This window comes from Staurois parvus, unplaced genomic scaffold (genome assembly GCF_062004578.1).
Source record: "Staurois parvus isolate SC_StPar_1 unplaced genomic scaffold, SC_StPar_1.0 ptg000068l, whole genome shotgun sequence".
NCBI lineage: Eukaryota > Metazoa > Chordata > Amphibia > Anura > Ranidae > Staurois > Staurois parvus.
In genome coordinates, this window is record NW_028317864.1 from 10,963,633 (window position 1) to 10,976,417 (window position 12,785).

The following is a 12,785-nucleotide window of genomic DNA, read 5'->3' on the forward strand; positions in this document are numbered from 1 at the left end:
TTATCCTCTTCAGAGACTCATCGCACTGTGTTAAATCAGATCCTCCGTCAGTCGACAACTCATCTAGCTGATGGACCTTTCGCTGTTCTTGTCGATTATATCAGAGTCCTAGACTTTGATGTCAAACGCAAGTATGTATGATTAAGTCTATTATTACTTTTGTGCTAGCTACTTTTTTTTCAGTTATTCTCTATTAACATATTTCACTAATTATTCTTATTCATCTCTCTAAAAAGATATTTCCGCCAAGAACTTGAGCGGTTAGATGAAGGACTGAGGAAAGAGGACATGGCTGTGCATGTCAGACGAGACCACGTGTTTGAAGATTCTTACCGGGAACTGCACCGTAAATCCCCAGAAGAAATGAAGAACAGATTGTAAGTGCCACAGGAAGGTCTAAACCTGTTATCTGTGGCATTGTCTTTCAATCTTCTTTGTGTCAGAATGAATCTACAGAGAGTAATAACTCTGGACAGTGAGGGAAAGTTTAGAACCTCTTGTCAGGTTTTTGCTTTCTTCCCTCTGGGGCAGACATCACTTCAATTTTTGTCCCAGTGGAACAGGAATTGAAAGAAAATCTTTCCCCATGTGATGGGAAATCCCACAGATCGCTGCTATAACCAGAAAAAAATTGGAGATTTTCCTCTGCCTAGTTTTAGCACTCTAAAACTTTTTCCCATCACTTTCTATGCCAATTACAGTGGTTGCCAGGACAGAAAGTGAGCGACTCAAACTGGGGAACAGAGCTAAAATATAGGGTCTATAACCCTTCCCCACTCTTTCCAAATGTTGTGCCTGAAGTTTTACTCTGAATCAATTTGCCATTTCTACTGTAGTTTATAGAGCTTAACGCCAAGGCTGGCTTTACACAATTTGCTTTTGATAATGCACTTCAAGTACATTGCAGTGACATTTTAAATCTGTGTTGCAGTGCACTGCATTGTACAGTAATACAGGACTGCATTGCTTTGTGCTGCATCTGAAATAGAAGAGAGGATTTTTTTTTTTTTTTTACGTTGTGTTAGCAGATCACTAAAATCATGCATGTTATATGCAGCATAATCACAGTGCGCTAGATCAGACAAATGTGACGGGGCCCCAGAAAAAAATGGCAAACTTAAACTGAGTAAATGCAGGTGTTAAAATGTCCAGCCTCCTATACAAATAAGTTAAACCTGAGGAACTTTGGGAGCCATGTGATTTCATGGTAAAAAATCTCTAGTTTCGTTTAAGTGTCCCAAATTGTGTCTTAGCCAAAACTCAATGTAAAGGATACAAAGTGTCTGGGTTTTTTTTTTTCTTGTCTGTGTCCTTTTTGGGTTCTTCTTATTGCGGTGTCACCACTGAGGAAATATGCCCAATGGTGTCACAGCAATTAATGTGCTGTAGGCTCTAATTCTTCCTTACTCCATCCTAAATTAAATCTAAAATAAACCTAAAATTTCCCAGTAATTTTGTTTACAGCATGTTTAGTGCAGGCGGTGGCTTAAAAGACTAGAAGTACTCGCTGTGTGAAATTGGTGGGACAGGTAGTACTGTAGTGTACAAGGAAACATTGATAAATGAGTAAATTGAAGAGCAACATATAAGAAAAGAAATGATCACCTAATCCAAGAAATATTGGCAGTATACTCCAAGGGGTTTGATCAGCACAGAAATGTGGTAATTCACAAGTGGTGTGGGATATACAGTGAAGGAGATAAGTATTTGATCCCCTGCTGATTTTGAATGTTTGCCCACTCACAAAGAAATGATCGGTCTAAAAATCGAATGGTAGGTGTATTGTAACACCGAGAGACAGAATAGCAACAAAAAAAATCAAAAGAAATGCATGTCTAACAAATGATGACTGATTTGCATGTTCATGAGAGAAATAAGTATTTGATCCCCTATCATTCAGCAGGATTTCTGGCTACCAGGTGTCTTTCATACAGGTAACAAGCTGAGATTAGAAGCAGTCTCTTAAAGGGAGTGCTGCTAATCTCATTTTGTCACCTCTATAAAAGACATCTGTCCACAGGAACTATCAAACAGATTCCAAACTCTCCACAGTGGCAAGGACGTCAGGGACAATATTTTAGAGCTACACAAGGCTGGACTGGGCTACCAAACTATCACCAAGCAGCTTGGTGAGAAGGTGACAACAGTTGGTGCAATCATTCACAAATGGAAGAAATACAAAACAACTGTCAGTCTCCCTAGGTCTGGTGCACCATGCAAGATCTCACCTCGTGGAGTGCCAATGATCATGAGAACAGTGAGGAATCATCCCAGAACTACACGTGAGGATCTTGTCAATGATCTCCAGGCAGCTGGGACCACAGTCACCAAGAAAACAATTGGTAACACACTACGCCAAGGATTGAGATCGTACAGTGCCCGCAAGGTCCCTCTGCTCAAGAAAGCACATGTCCAGGCCCGTCTGAAGTTTGCCACTGAACATCTGAATGATGCAGAGGAGGACTGGTTGAAAGTGTTGTGGTCAGATGAGACCAAAATCGAGCTCTTTGGCATCAACTCAACTCGCCGTGTTTGGAGGAGGAGGAGGAGGAATGCTGCCAATGACCCCAAGAACACCATCCCAACTGTCAAACATGGTGGTGGAAACATTCTGCTTTGGGGGTGTTTTCCTACTAAGGGGACAGGACAACTGCACTGCATTAAAGAGACGATGGATGGGGCAATATCAAATCTTGGGTGAGAACCTTCTTCCCTCAGCCAGAGCATTGAAAATGGGTCGTGGATGGGTGTTCCAGCATGACAATGACCCAAAACACACAGCCAAGGAGTGGCTCAAGAAGAAGCACATTAAGGTCCTGGAATGGCCTAGCTAGTCTCCAGACCTTAATCCAATTGAAAATCTGTGAAGGGAGCTGAAAGTTTGAGATGCCAAACGTCAGCCACCAAACCTTAATCACTTGGAGAGGATCTGCCAAGAGGAGTGGGCCAAAATCCCTCCTGAGATGTGTGCAAACCTGGTGGCCAACTCCAGGAAACGTCTGTCCTCTGTGATTGCCAACAAGGGATTTGCCACCAAGTACGAAGTCATGTTTTGTGAAGGGGATCAAATACTTATTTCCCTCATGAACATGCAAATCAGTGCATCATTTGTTAGACATGCATTTCTTTTGAATGTTTTGTTGCTATTCTGTCTCTCAGTGTTACAATACACCTACCATTCGATTTTTAGACTGATCATTTCTTTGTGAGTGGGCAAACATTCAAAATCAGCAGGGGATCAAATACTTATTTCCTTCACTGTATGGCCTTTGTAGCCATATTGGCTTATATAGGAAATGCTTAGAAGAAGAGGTAGAATGTTCCTTTTAAATACAGGAGAACAGAATTAGAGTGATGAAGTAGGGAGAAGGGGAAAAAGAAGGCAATTGAGGAATGAAGAGGAAAGGGAGGTTTTGGGGGGATAGGGCAGGGAGAAGTCCTGGGGAATTGGCAGCACCTCTTCATAATCAGCTAGCAATGAGCTGTCGAGTAATGGGGGGTGGGAGTAGATTATCCAGGGTTGCCCCATGTTGGGAAATGTGTTATGGGTGCCTGCAAATAAAGCTTTTGTTGTGTAAGGCAGCCCATAGATTTGTTTTGTTTTTTCGTTCAACCAGCGGGTTGAATGAAAAAAAAAATGACTCAATTTCCACATCCACACACTTTGTGAATGGGGGAATCCTCCACACTGAACAATTGTATTCTGATAGTCATAGCTGGAAGCGCTCATCGAACAGGGAGAAGCTAGTTGCACTGAAATTGATTGTTAAAACTTCCTCCTAGATCGTAAGCTCCCAGGATCAGGGCCCTTTGTTTCCTCTTGTACCAAATTGTATTGTAATTGTAATGTCTGCCTTCAGCAAAGCGCTCCGCAAACTGTTGGCGCTGTATAAATCCTGTATAATAATAAATTAACTTTTATACAACTCAGCCCATACATGGATCGAAATTCAGCCAGTCCCTGCTGAACCCGGACAAATTTTGATCCATGTATGGCCAGCCTGCCTGCTTAAGTTAAGGTGAGTTCATTAAAATGTAACAGCCTTCCACTTAAATGGTGCTTTTTTGCTTCCTGGTAATGTCTGTAAAGGTGAATGTGTTACTTGCATCATGGAGTGCTCATAAAGCATGTTTTTTCCCTCTGTATAGGTATATAGTATTTGAAGGGGAAGAAGGTCAGGATGCTGGAGGACTCCTCAGAGAGTGGTACATGATCATCTCCAGGGAAATGTTTAATCCCATGTACGCCCTATTCCGCACATCTCCTGGGGACCGTGTCACCTATACAATTAATCCCTCCTCCCACTGCAATCCCAACCACCTCAGCTATTTCAAGTTTGTTGGTAGAATTGTTGCAAAGGCAGTGTACGACAATAGGTTACTGGAGTGCTACTTCACACGGTCCTTCTACAAGCACATATTGGGCAAATCAGTCAGGTATGTATTAACAACATCATGTTAAGCGATTTCTTCAGCGATATGTCTTGATTGTTGCATTTTTCACAATGTGTTAATGACTTTGTACATGCACACTGCGGCTTCATTCATTCCTGTTGGGAAAGTTGTACTCTGAAGGACCACTCGAGGCCGCCGTGTGTATGGCTCCCAAAAGGAATGAATAGGGGCCACAGCACAAACTACAGTTTCTGTAGTTGATTGAGTTAATTTTTCTCTGTATCACAAATGTACATAATCCACATTCTTTCTTATATATCCAGCAACCTGTATATTGGTTCATGTAATCTACACTAAAAAGTCAAAGAAGTAAATGCAGATTTTTTTTTTTTTTAAATATTTGCTTTCAAGAACTGTGCTTCAAAATCTGTTTTTTCACTACACACAGGGGTTGATTTACTAAAACTGGAGAATGCCAAATCTAGTGCAGCTCTGCATAGAAACCAATCGGCTTCCTTTTTTTTTTTCTTTTTTTGTTTTCTTTTTTTTTTTTCTTTTTGTCAAAGCTTAACTGAACAAGCTGAAGTTAAAAGCGGATTAGCTACCATGCACAGCTGCGCTAGATTTTGCACTCTCATTCTAGTAAATCGACCTCTTATATAGTGAGAAATACTAGACGCTGTTTCAACAACACAACTTTTACCTTGCAGATACACTGACATGGAGAGTGAGGATTATCACTTCTACCAAGGATTAGTCTACCTGCTTGAGAATGATGTCTCCACACTGGGATATGATTTGACATTCAGCACTGAGGTAATATATATTTTTGTATGTGGGGTCAAGTCTTGATCTATAGGTTGCATCCTTAGTCTCCACCTCAGCTGTTGCTGCTCTTTACATTCCCGTTTTCTCTGTTTAGGTCCAGGAATTTGGTGTGTGTGAAGTGCGTGACCTGAAGCCCAATGGTGCAAATATTCTTGTCACAGAAGACAACAAAAAGGAATATGTCCACCTTGTGTGCCAGATGAAGATGACAGGTAAGGAGTTGGGTAAAGTGTTTGCAGTCTGAGGTGTAGCTGTGCCTTATAAAGCTAGCACTGAAAGTATGTAAAGGAAAACCAGTCATGCGATAATGAAAGTTTACCATCATTGCTCTTTATTTGAAGTGCTAGTGTCTTAATTGTACATCACAGGGGTGGTTCTTATTCATGACTGGGGTATCCTGTCACATACAGGTGAATGTTGAGGCCTCAGCCTTTTTTTTTTTTTTTTTTGCCTTAGACAGTGACTCTCCACCTGAACCAGTAGATTTATTTCAATCCAAAACACCCTAAGGAGGAGTAGATTTTTCATTCCTTGGATGTGACCCACACTGTGCGGGCATACCTGAAGTCTATGGCTGGGTTTCGGCTATCTAATTCCCCGTTAGTTCTGTCTGAATGGCCTCATAAAAGAGACTGCTTTCCTGCTCACAATTTCTCAGATTTGGCAATTGTTTAGGCCTGCGGCATTAAGGACATGGCTCTTCCTTTTCCAGTCCAGACCCATTGCACCAGGAGTGTCAGTGCTTCCTGGGCAATTTCAGCATCAAGCTTCCGCTGTTTGTAAGGCTTCAGCTGGTCTTCTGTTCACACATTTTAACCTGGTAAATATTTTAGCTTCTGCAGATGCCACGGTTAGACAGAGGGTCCCGCAGGTGGCTCTGTAGTGGGATTTCCACTGTTCTATTTTGTGGTTTTGAGCTTGTTGCTGTGTTGTTCACCTCTCTTATCTTGTGCTTTGGAACATCCCGGGTAGTCATGAATAAAAAGAAACCCCGTGTCCTGTGATGTACAATTAAGTTAGGATTTTTGGTTTACCTGTAAAATCCTTATACCATAGAACACGGGATCCTTCCTCTCTAGAATTGTTCCTCATTGCTTGCTTCAAAACTGTGGCTGTGCAGGGAAGCCTGCTTTTTTTTGGCCAGTGTCTATTCAGCTGTAGATGGCAACGTAACCCAAGTAGTCATGATTAAGAAGAAACCCTTTGTCCTGTGATGCACTCCAAGTAAAGGATGTTACAGGTAAACCAAAAATCTTTATTTCCTGGCTGTCATATTTTCAGTGCTTCATTTTTTAGTATATACGTTTCGGATATAACGCGCAAAAAGAATTGATGTCTGACAACCAAGCAGCAAGCAATTTTTAGGAGGCCAGGATTTGGGGCCCCATTTTTCTCTCATGGCAGAGCCACTTAAACAGGGTTAAGGAGCAGGTGTGTGTTCCACATAATAGTTGTCTGTCTGCATGTCAGTGTAGCCAAGGAAGAAAACCTGTATTAAGGCATTTGTAAGTTATAATTCTGATCTCCCAAAAATTGGTGTACCTATTTGTCTTCAGTCCTTTGAATCCCTCTCCCAGATGGTGAATTTGGACTTTGTTGGTTGCATGCTTTGCCCAGGTCTGTGGTTTAGGAAGTACTGAAGCCAGAGACAACCAGACAGCTACCATTTATGAAAGGAGGGTCAGCCTTGGCAGGCTTCGTATTTTGCTCAGTGCTGACTTCATATAATGGGCCTTTGTGTTAGAATGCACATGACCAATGTGTATTACGTACCTTTGTTTTCTGCTTCCAGGTGCCATCCGCAAGCAGTTAGCTGCTTTCCTGGAAGGTTTCTATGAAATTATCCCCAAGCGTCTCATCTCCATCTTCACAGAACAGGAACTGGAGTTATTAATATCTGGGTTGCCCACTATAGACATCGATGACTTGAAATCCAACACCGAGTATCACAAGTACCAATCTAATTCAATCCAGGTGAGTTCTTTTCCTAATGCAGGGCTAACAAGCAGTATATTTTCTTCCAGACACAAGACTTTCATTTCATTAAAGCTAGAAATAAAAATTAGTCTTTGCCCAGCATCTTTCAACATTCTTCCTCTGAACATTGCTACAAGGGCCAGCCCATGACATCCTAAGCATGCATGTAACTGTGTCTAGTAAGAAAGTAGACTCTGTTTGGATGACTTCTTTCAGCACAACTATATGCTTCAAGCCTATATTTGAAAAGGGAGATTATAGCTCCACTGCTGGTTGGATTGGAGACTACATAAATTTTCATGTTTACCTTAGAAAACGTGGAGCAGTATGCAATTGTATTTGTTATAAGCCTAACTCCATGCTTCTTTTGACTTTAAACAGTTTGTGTGGACCAAGCTGGTCCAAATGAACCAAGAGATGCGTTTGCTGGGAGCACTGTATAAACTGTATGTACAATCAGCTACATATAGCGTACAGCACTGTATTCTAGCAGCAGGACAAGGACTTCCCGTCCCATTCCTATTCCTAAGTAGTTGGGCTGAACACTTAAATTTTTAGGAACTGTTGTTTCTCTAATCTAAACTCTGATACCTTGAGGTTTTTAATTTTCAAAATGTCAATTCTTTTGGTTGTTCATAAAATGACTTGTAATGCAGGACAGGTTGGGTAAAACACATGAACTGACTGTAATATATTTATCATTTCTTTTTAAAGATTCAATGGTTCTGGAGGGCGCTGCGCTCTTTTGACCAAGCAGATAGAGCCAAATTTCTTCAGTTTGTCACTGGAACCTCCAAGGTACCTCTTCAGGGCTTTGCAGCACTTGAGGGGATGAATGGCATCCAAAAATTCCAGATACATCGAGACGACAGGTCCACAGACAGGCTGCCTTCTGCTCACACGTGGTAAGAAACACAGTACATTATATTCCGGTACTGTAAGGTGTTCATACATTCACAATCCATGCAGCACCACAGAATATAGCTCCGTGGGGGTGGTGTAGTCACATTTCACAGATGAGAGGAAATCCTTGTTAATTTATTACATCCGGTATTTATTAAGATACTGTAAAAAAGTGTTGACGGGGTGAGACAAGTAACCATCTGCCAAGCATGCATGTAAATTACCTTCATATAACATTTATTTGAAAGCTGAGTGAAGCTTTATGTGGAGTAGGGTTATATGTGTATTTGTGGGCAGAACATGCTTCAAAAAACTTAACTCCTGCTCCTTGCTCTTCTGTATATAAACATTCCAGTGAAGGGTGCCCCATGCAAAGGACAAGTCAATATAAGTTATGTTTGCAGCTTCAGCACCCTATGGAGATTGCGCAGATCTCCAGTAGGGAGTGGGCTCAACAAAAACTTGGCCATTGATCAAATCATGGGTACGATTAACCCATCAACTGCCACAATTGTAGCTCTGTTATGGCAGAACAGTGAAAAAGATGAAAACCTGTTGGGTTTGTTTTCTTATAATTATGCCTGTGGGTAAGTCTCAATGAAGAATTGATCTGGGCAACTATATAGTTTTCTGGTCACTTCTGCATGTGAGTGTGTGGCTGCGTAGATGGATGACCTGTCTGGTCAGCCCCTTGTGATACTAGTACATAGAAAAAAGTAAATACTGTATGTAGAAAAATAAATTTAATAAATCAGTAAATGAAATGATAAACCTTCCCCTACACACACGTGCATACACAGTCAGAACGCACGCATATTATGAAGTACACATCCCTGCACACGGCAGTGGTGGAAGAATGATTTTAAGGCTGCTAATTTAGTATAACGCTGAATTAATGGACGTTCATTTTAATGCATGTTCATTTTTCTATTTCACAAACACGCATGCTTTTTATTTTAGTAGTAATTGTTATTTTTCAGGCTGACACTCTCTCACCTGTCACTGACTTTAAGGCCCAGGGTCTTGAGAGATCGGGGACTCTCAGATTCGGTTTTTCGTATACTTTTTAAAGGCTAGGAAAGGGACTTCTTGGAAGATTTACCACAGTGCATTGAAATCTTTTGTCTGGTGTGAGGATTTGTGCCTTCTTCCTCTGTATTTTATGGGTGGGTGGCATCCTGGCTTTTCTCCAATCTGTTTCCACTCGAATCCAAACCCTGATCAGCTACAAAGGTCAGATGTCGGCCTTGGTGATCTTGTTTCAGAGACCAAATGCCTCACATTTTATGCTTTTGTGCAAGGGGTCACGTGTATTGTTCCTTCAGTCAAGACTCCAATGACACCTTGGGATCTTACTTTGGTGCTTTCTGTATTAAAGAAATCTCTTTGAATCCATACAGGAGAGTCCCATAGTCCTTTGGTTTTGTTGTCTGGGGCCTGTTAAAGGATCATTTCACCTTTGTAAACAGGTTACATGTTACACCCTAAATATGGGTGTAACATTATCACCATCTGCCTCCTCTTCCCCTGATCTTCTCCCCGCACCCGCTGTCAGAATTCAAAGAGTGTGGCTGTGTGTGGCTCTGCCCATATGGCCACGTCATTCATTCAGAGTTCTGTGAATGAATTCGAGTACCGTCATCCATTGCTGCTGGCGGCTTGTACTTCTCAATGGCTCAATGTTGCCCTCCCCTCATAATAATTGCTTTGGGACATCCATATAATAATGGATATAAAGACACCCTGTGGCCTGGGATGTAGAATAAAGAAAATTGGATTTTTGGCTTGCCTGTAAAAAAAAATGTTCTTGGAGTACATAACAGGATACAGGGATCCCACTCCTCTTTTGTGATCCATGGCTTCCTTTAAAAACTGAAGCCTTGCCTAGCTGAGAGTGGTTATATACCTAGGAGGGTTTTTCCTGCCTTTTTTTAGTCATTAGCACATCACCTGAGGAAGGCAGCATTACCTGTGGTAATGGATATGAAAACCCCCTGTGTCCTGTGACATACTCCAGGAGAATGATTTTACAGGTAAACCAAAAATCCAATTTTCTCTGCTATAAAATATATGCAGAGTATTTTTTTATTTATGTAATATACTTGAGGTCCCATATGTTGGCTTTAAACATGCTTTGGATAAATGGCATCAAACATGCTTGTGACAAACCTAGATCTATAATGAATACAGGCAGCCTCAATGGACCACTCACACTTTTTTTTTTCTTTTCCCCTCTACCATTACTTTTCTATGTTAATATCTTCCTTTGTTAGAATGCCAAGAGGTTAAAAAAAAAAAAAAAAAAAGTTGAGTGAAATGTGGCATACCAAAATGTAAAAATTTGCCATGGTCACAAGTTTTTCAGTTAACCTTTTACATGAAACTGTTAAAATCTTTTGATACGAGTAAGCCTGACCAGTGCTTATCTTCCCTGAGTCACTTTTCAGGGTACAGGTACTCTTTACTCTTTTAATTTAAATATTTATTTTCTGAATATAATACATATTTCATCAATATTCTCATACAAAAACCATTTCCAAATCATTAATTACATTTCTTACTATCTTTATTCCCATTACCTCCCCACCCCAATCTAATACCCCCTCCCACCTCAAAAAAATCCACCCTCCCCCCTTATAAACCCACCCACTCTGCATTATTCTGTTACCTCTTTTCCTAGATAGAATATAGACTATATAAATAAATACTTCCATCTCTCTCACACTGCTATTTCATATATTTCACCATAAATTCTTCCCATTTTCTCCACTTCTTAGAAAATAGCCCCATCTTGTCTTCTTGCATCTCTTTAGAGATAAGTTAAGTGGTAAGCACATCACTTCTGAATGTTAACACATTGTCTTGTTTGTTCAGTTTTAACCAGTTGGATCTGCCAGCCTACGAGAGTTATGAGAAGCTACGTCACATGCTGCTTTTGGCCATTCAGGAGTGCTCTGAGGGGTTTGGCCTGGCCTAGGATTGCCCCGCTGTATAATGTTTTCTACTGTTGGACTTTAAAGAGAGGAAAAAAGCAAAACCAAGCCATGCATCTATCTTGCTCACCCTGCTGGCACCAAGAAGAGGGACTTGCCTTCTAAAGCTGCCGCCTGTCTCCGGTTCCCTTCCAATGGCGAACTGGCTGTGCTGAGACTTGAAATCACTGCTCTGGGGAATGTAGAGAACGGAGAGGAGCAGGGGGAAAATTATATATAAGTATATAAATATATATATTTTTCTGTTTTGCTTTTCTTCAGTTTTGCCTAAGGATGAGTTGACACGCTCAGCTCTTCAAAAAGTAAAAAAATAAAAAAATAAAAACCTCTGAACGCAGGGTAGAGAAGCTGGTGAAAATGGTAACGTAAATTCTGCAAATATGTGAAAAAAATAACACAAATGAACCTTTGGAAGAGGAGAAAACTAGAGCACTCTCATTATGAAATAGCCACTATTCCCTACGCTATTTTTTCAGCTTCAAATAAAAATTCGGAGGTGTTTACCTGTAAATAAACCACTGAATGGAATTACCTGATCAATACAGTTTTATTTCTTCATGCCCCGATTCTGGTGGTGGTTGGATGGATTTGGAGGAAGGTTTGAGAAGGCGAGTTGGATGAAAGGTGTAAGTGGTAGGATCAAACGAAAGCCTGGAAGAACACTGGGTTGAGAAGGGCTGACAGCCATTGTGGCCTTTAGACCTTGCAAAGACATTTCCCATCTTCTATTAGATCTGTTCTTTGTGAGAGAGTGAAGTGATGGGATACATGAGCTGCAGAGGGGCACATAAATTGCAGATCCAGGGGGGCAACGGGAGAGCAAAATGTAAACAAAAAACACAATCTAGCCAAGGTTTAATTTCCCCCCACCCCATATTTATTTTTTTTCTTTATCCCCATCCCTGTTCATTTTTTTGAGGTTTGGATTGCTAGGATTTTTTTTTTTTTTTTTTATTTCTTTTAAAAATTGCAAAATTGAGAAGATAAAGAAAGACTTATCAGAAGAGTTTTTTGCTGCAAGTTTTGAAACACTGGGAGAGGTGTGGCTACCATGATTGTTAAGTTGTAGCTCGGGAGGGAGGTCGGGCGGGGGCTGTTTTGGTCGGACATGTTGTCATTCTGCCGGAAAAGTGTTTAATTTCGGCCTGGTTTTCCTAGCTCACTCCTCACATGCTGTGCACGGAATAATGCACTTGTGTCAACTCGACCGTTCAGGAGGATTGAAGAAAGTGGTTAAATAAAGGTTTAGTTTGAAAGCCAACAAGTCTTGCTGTCTTTGTGTGTGATTGAGTGCACCTTTGGTCTGTATGTTTTTGCAGCACTTTGGAACAAAGCTGCATAATATAAGGCCTCATGCACACTGGACGTTTTTGCTGTCTCTCCTAGGCTCTTCTCCTCCCTGCAGCCGTGTTTTAGCAGAAAAAAAAAAAGCTTGTAAACATGTAACGCGTGTAAAATTGTGTGACACACTTTGGCGTTAATTCATTTCATTGGCCAGAATAATAATTCTGGTCATTAAAATGAATCACCACTCCAGTGCTAAATACACCTAGCGTTAACATGCTTTTACACGCGTCAAGCAATTTTTTTTTTTCCTGCCAAAATGTCGCTGTTCCTAGATACACGGACAGCGGGTTTGTTTTTCTGCCTCTAAATGCCGCTGCTCCCAAACTCCTGTATGTGCATAGA

General features: G+C 40.9%; 1 protein-coding gene across 9 annotated transcripts in view; it reads left to right on the plus strand.

Annotated features, from left to right (window-relative positions):
• The window catches only part of HUWE1 (HECT, UBA and WWE domain containing E3 ubiquitin protein ligase 1), a 229,241-nt gene extending 216,881 nt beyond the window's left edge, over nt 1-12,360 (plus strand). For all 9 annotated transcript variants that reach the window (XM_089669150.1, XM_089669155.1, XM_089669153.1 and 6 more), the window contains 8 exons: nt 14-131; nt 237-377; nt 4,150-4,437; nt 5,106-5,211; nt 5,318-5,435; nt 7,016-7,197; nt 7,915-8,105; nt 10,978-12,360. In XM_089669150.1, the coding sequence (XP_089525276.1) occupies nt 14-131; nt 237-377; nt 4,150-4,437; nt 5,106-5,211; nt 5,318-5,435; nt 7,016-7,197; nt 7,915-8,105; nt 10,978-11,080 (1,247 nt within the window). In that variant the 3' untranslated portion in view covers nt 11,081-12,360. The remainder of the gene's footprint in view (nt 1-13; nt 132-236; nt 378-4,149; nt 4,438-5,105; nt 5,212-5,317; nt 5,436-7,015; nt 7,198-7,914; nt 8,106-10,977) is intronic.
• Nucleotides 12,361-12,785: the final 425 nt, after the last annotated feature.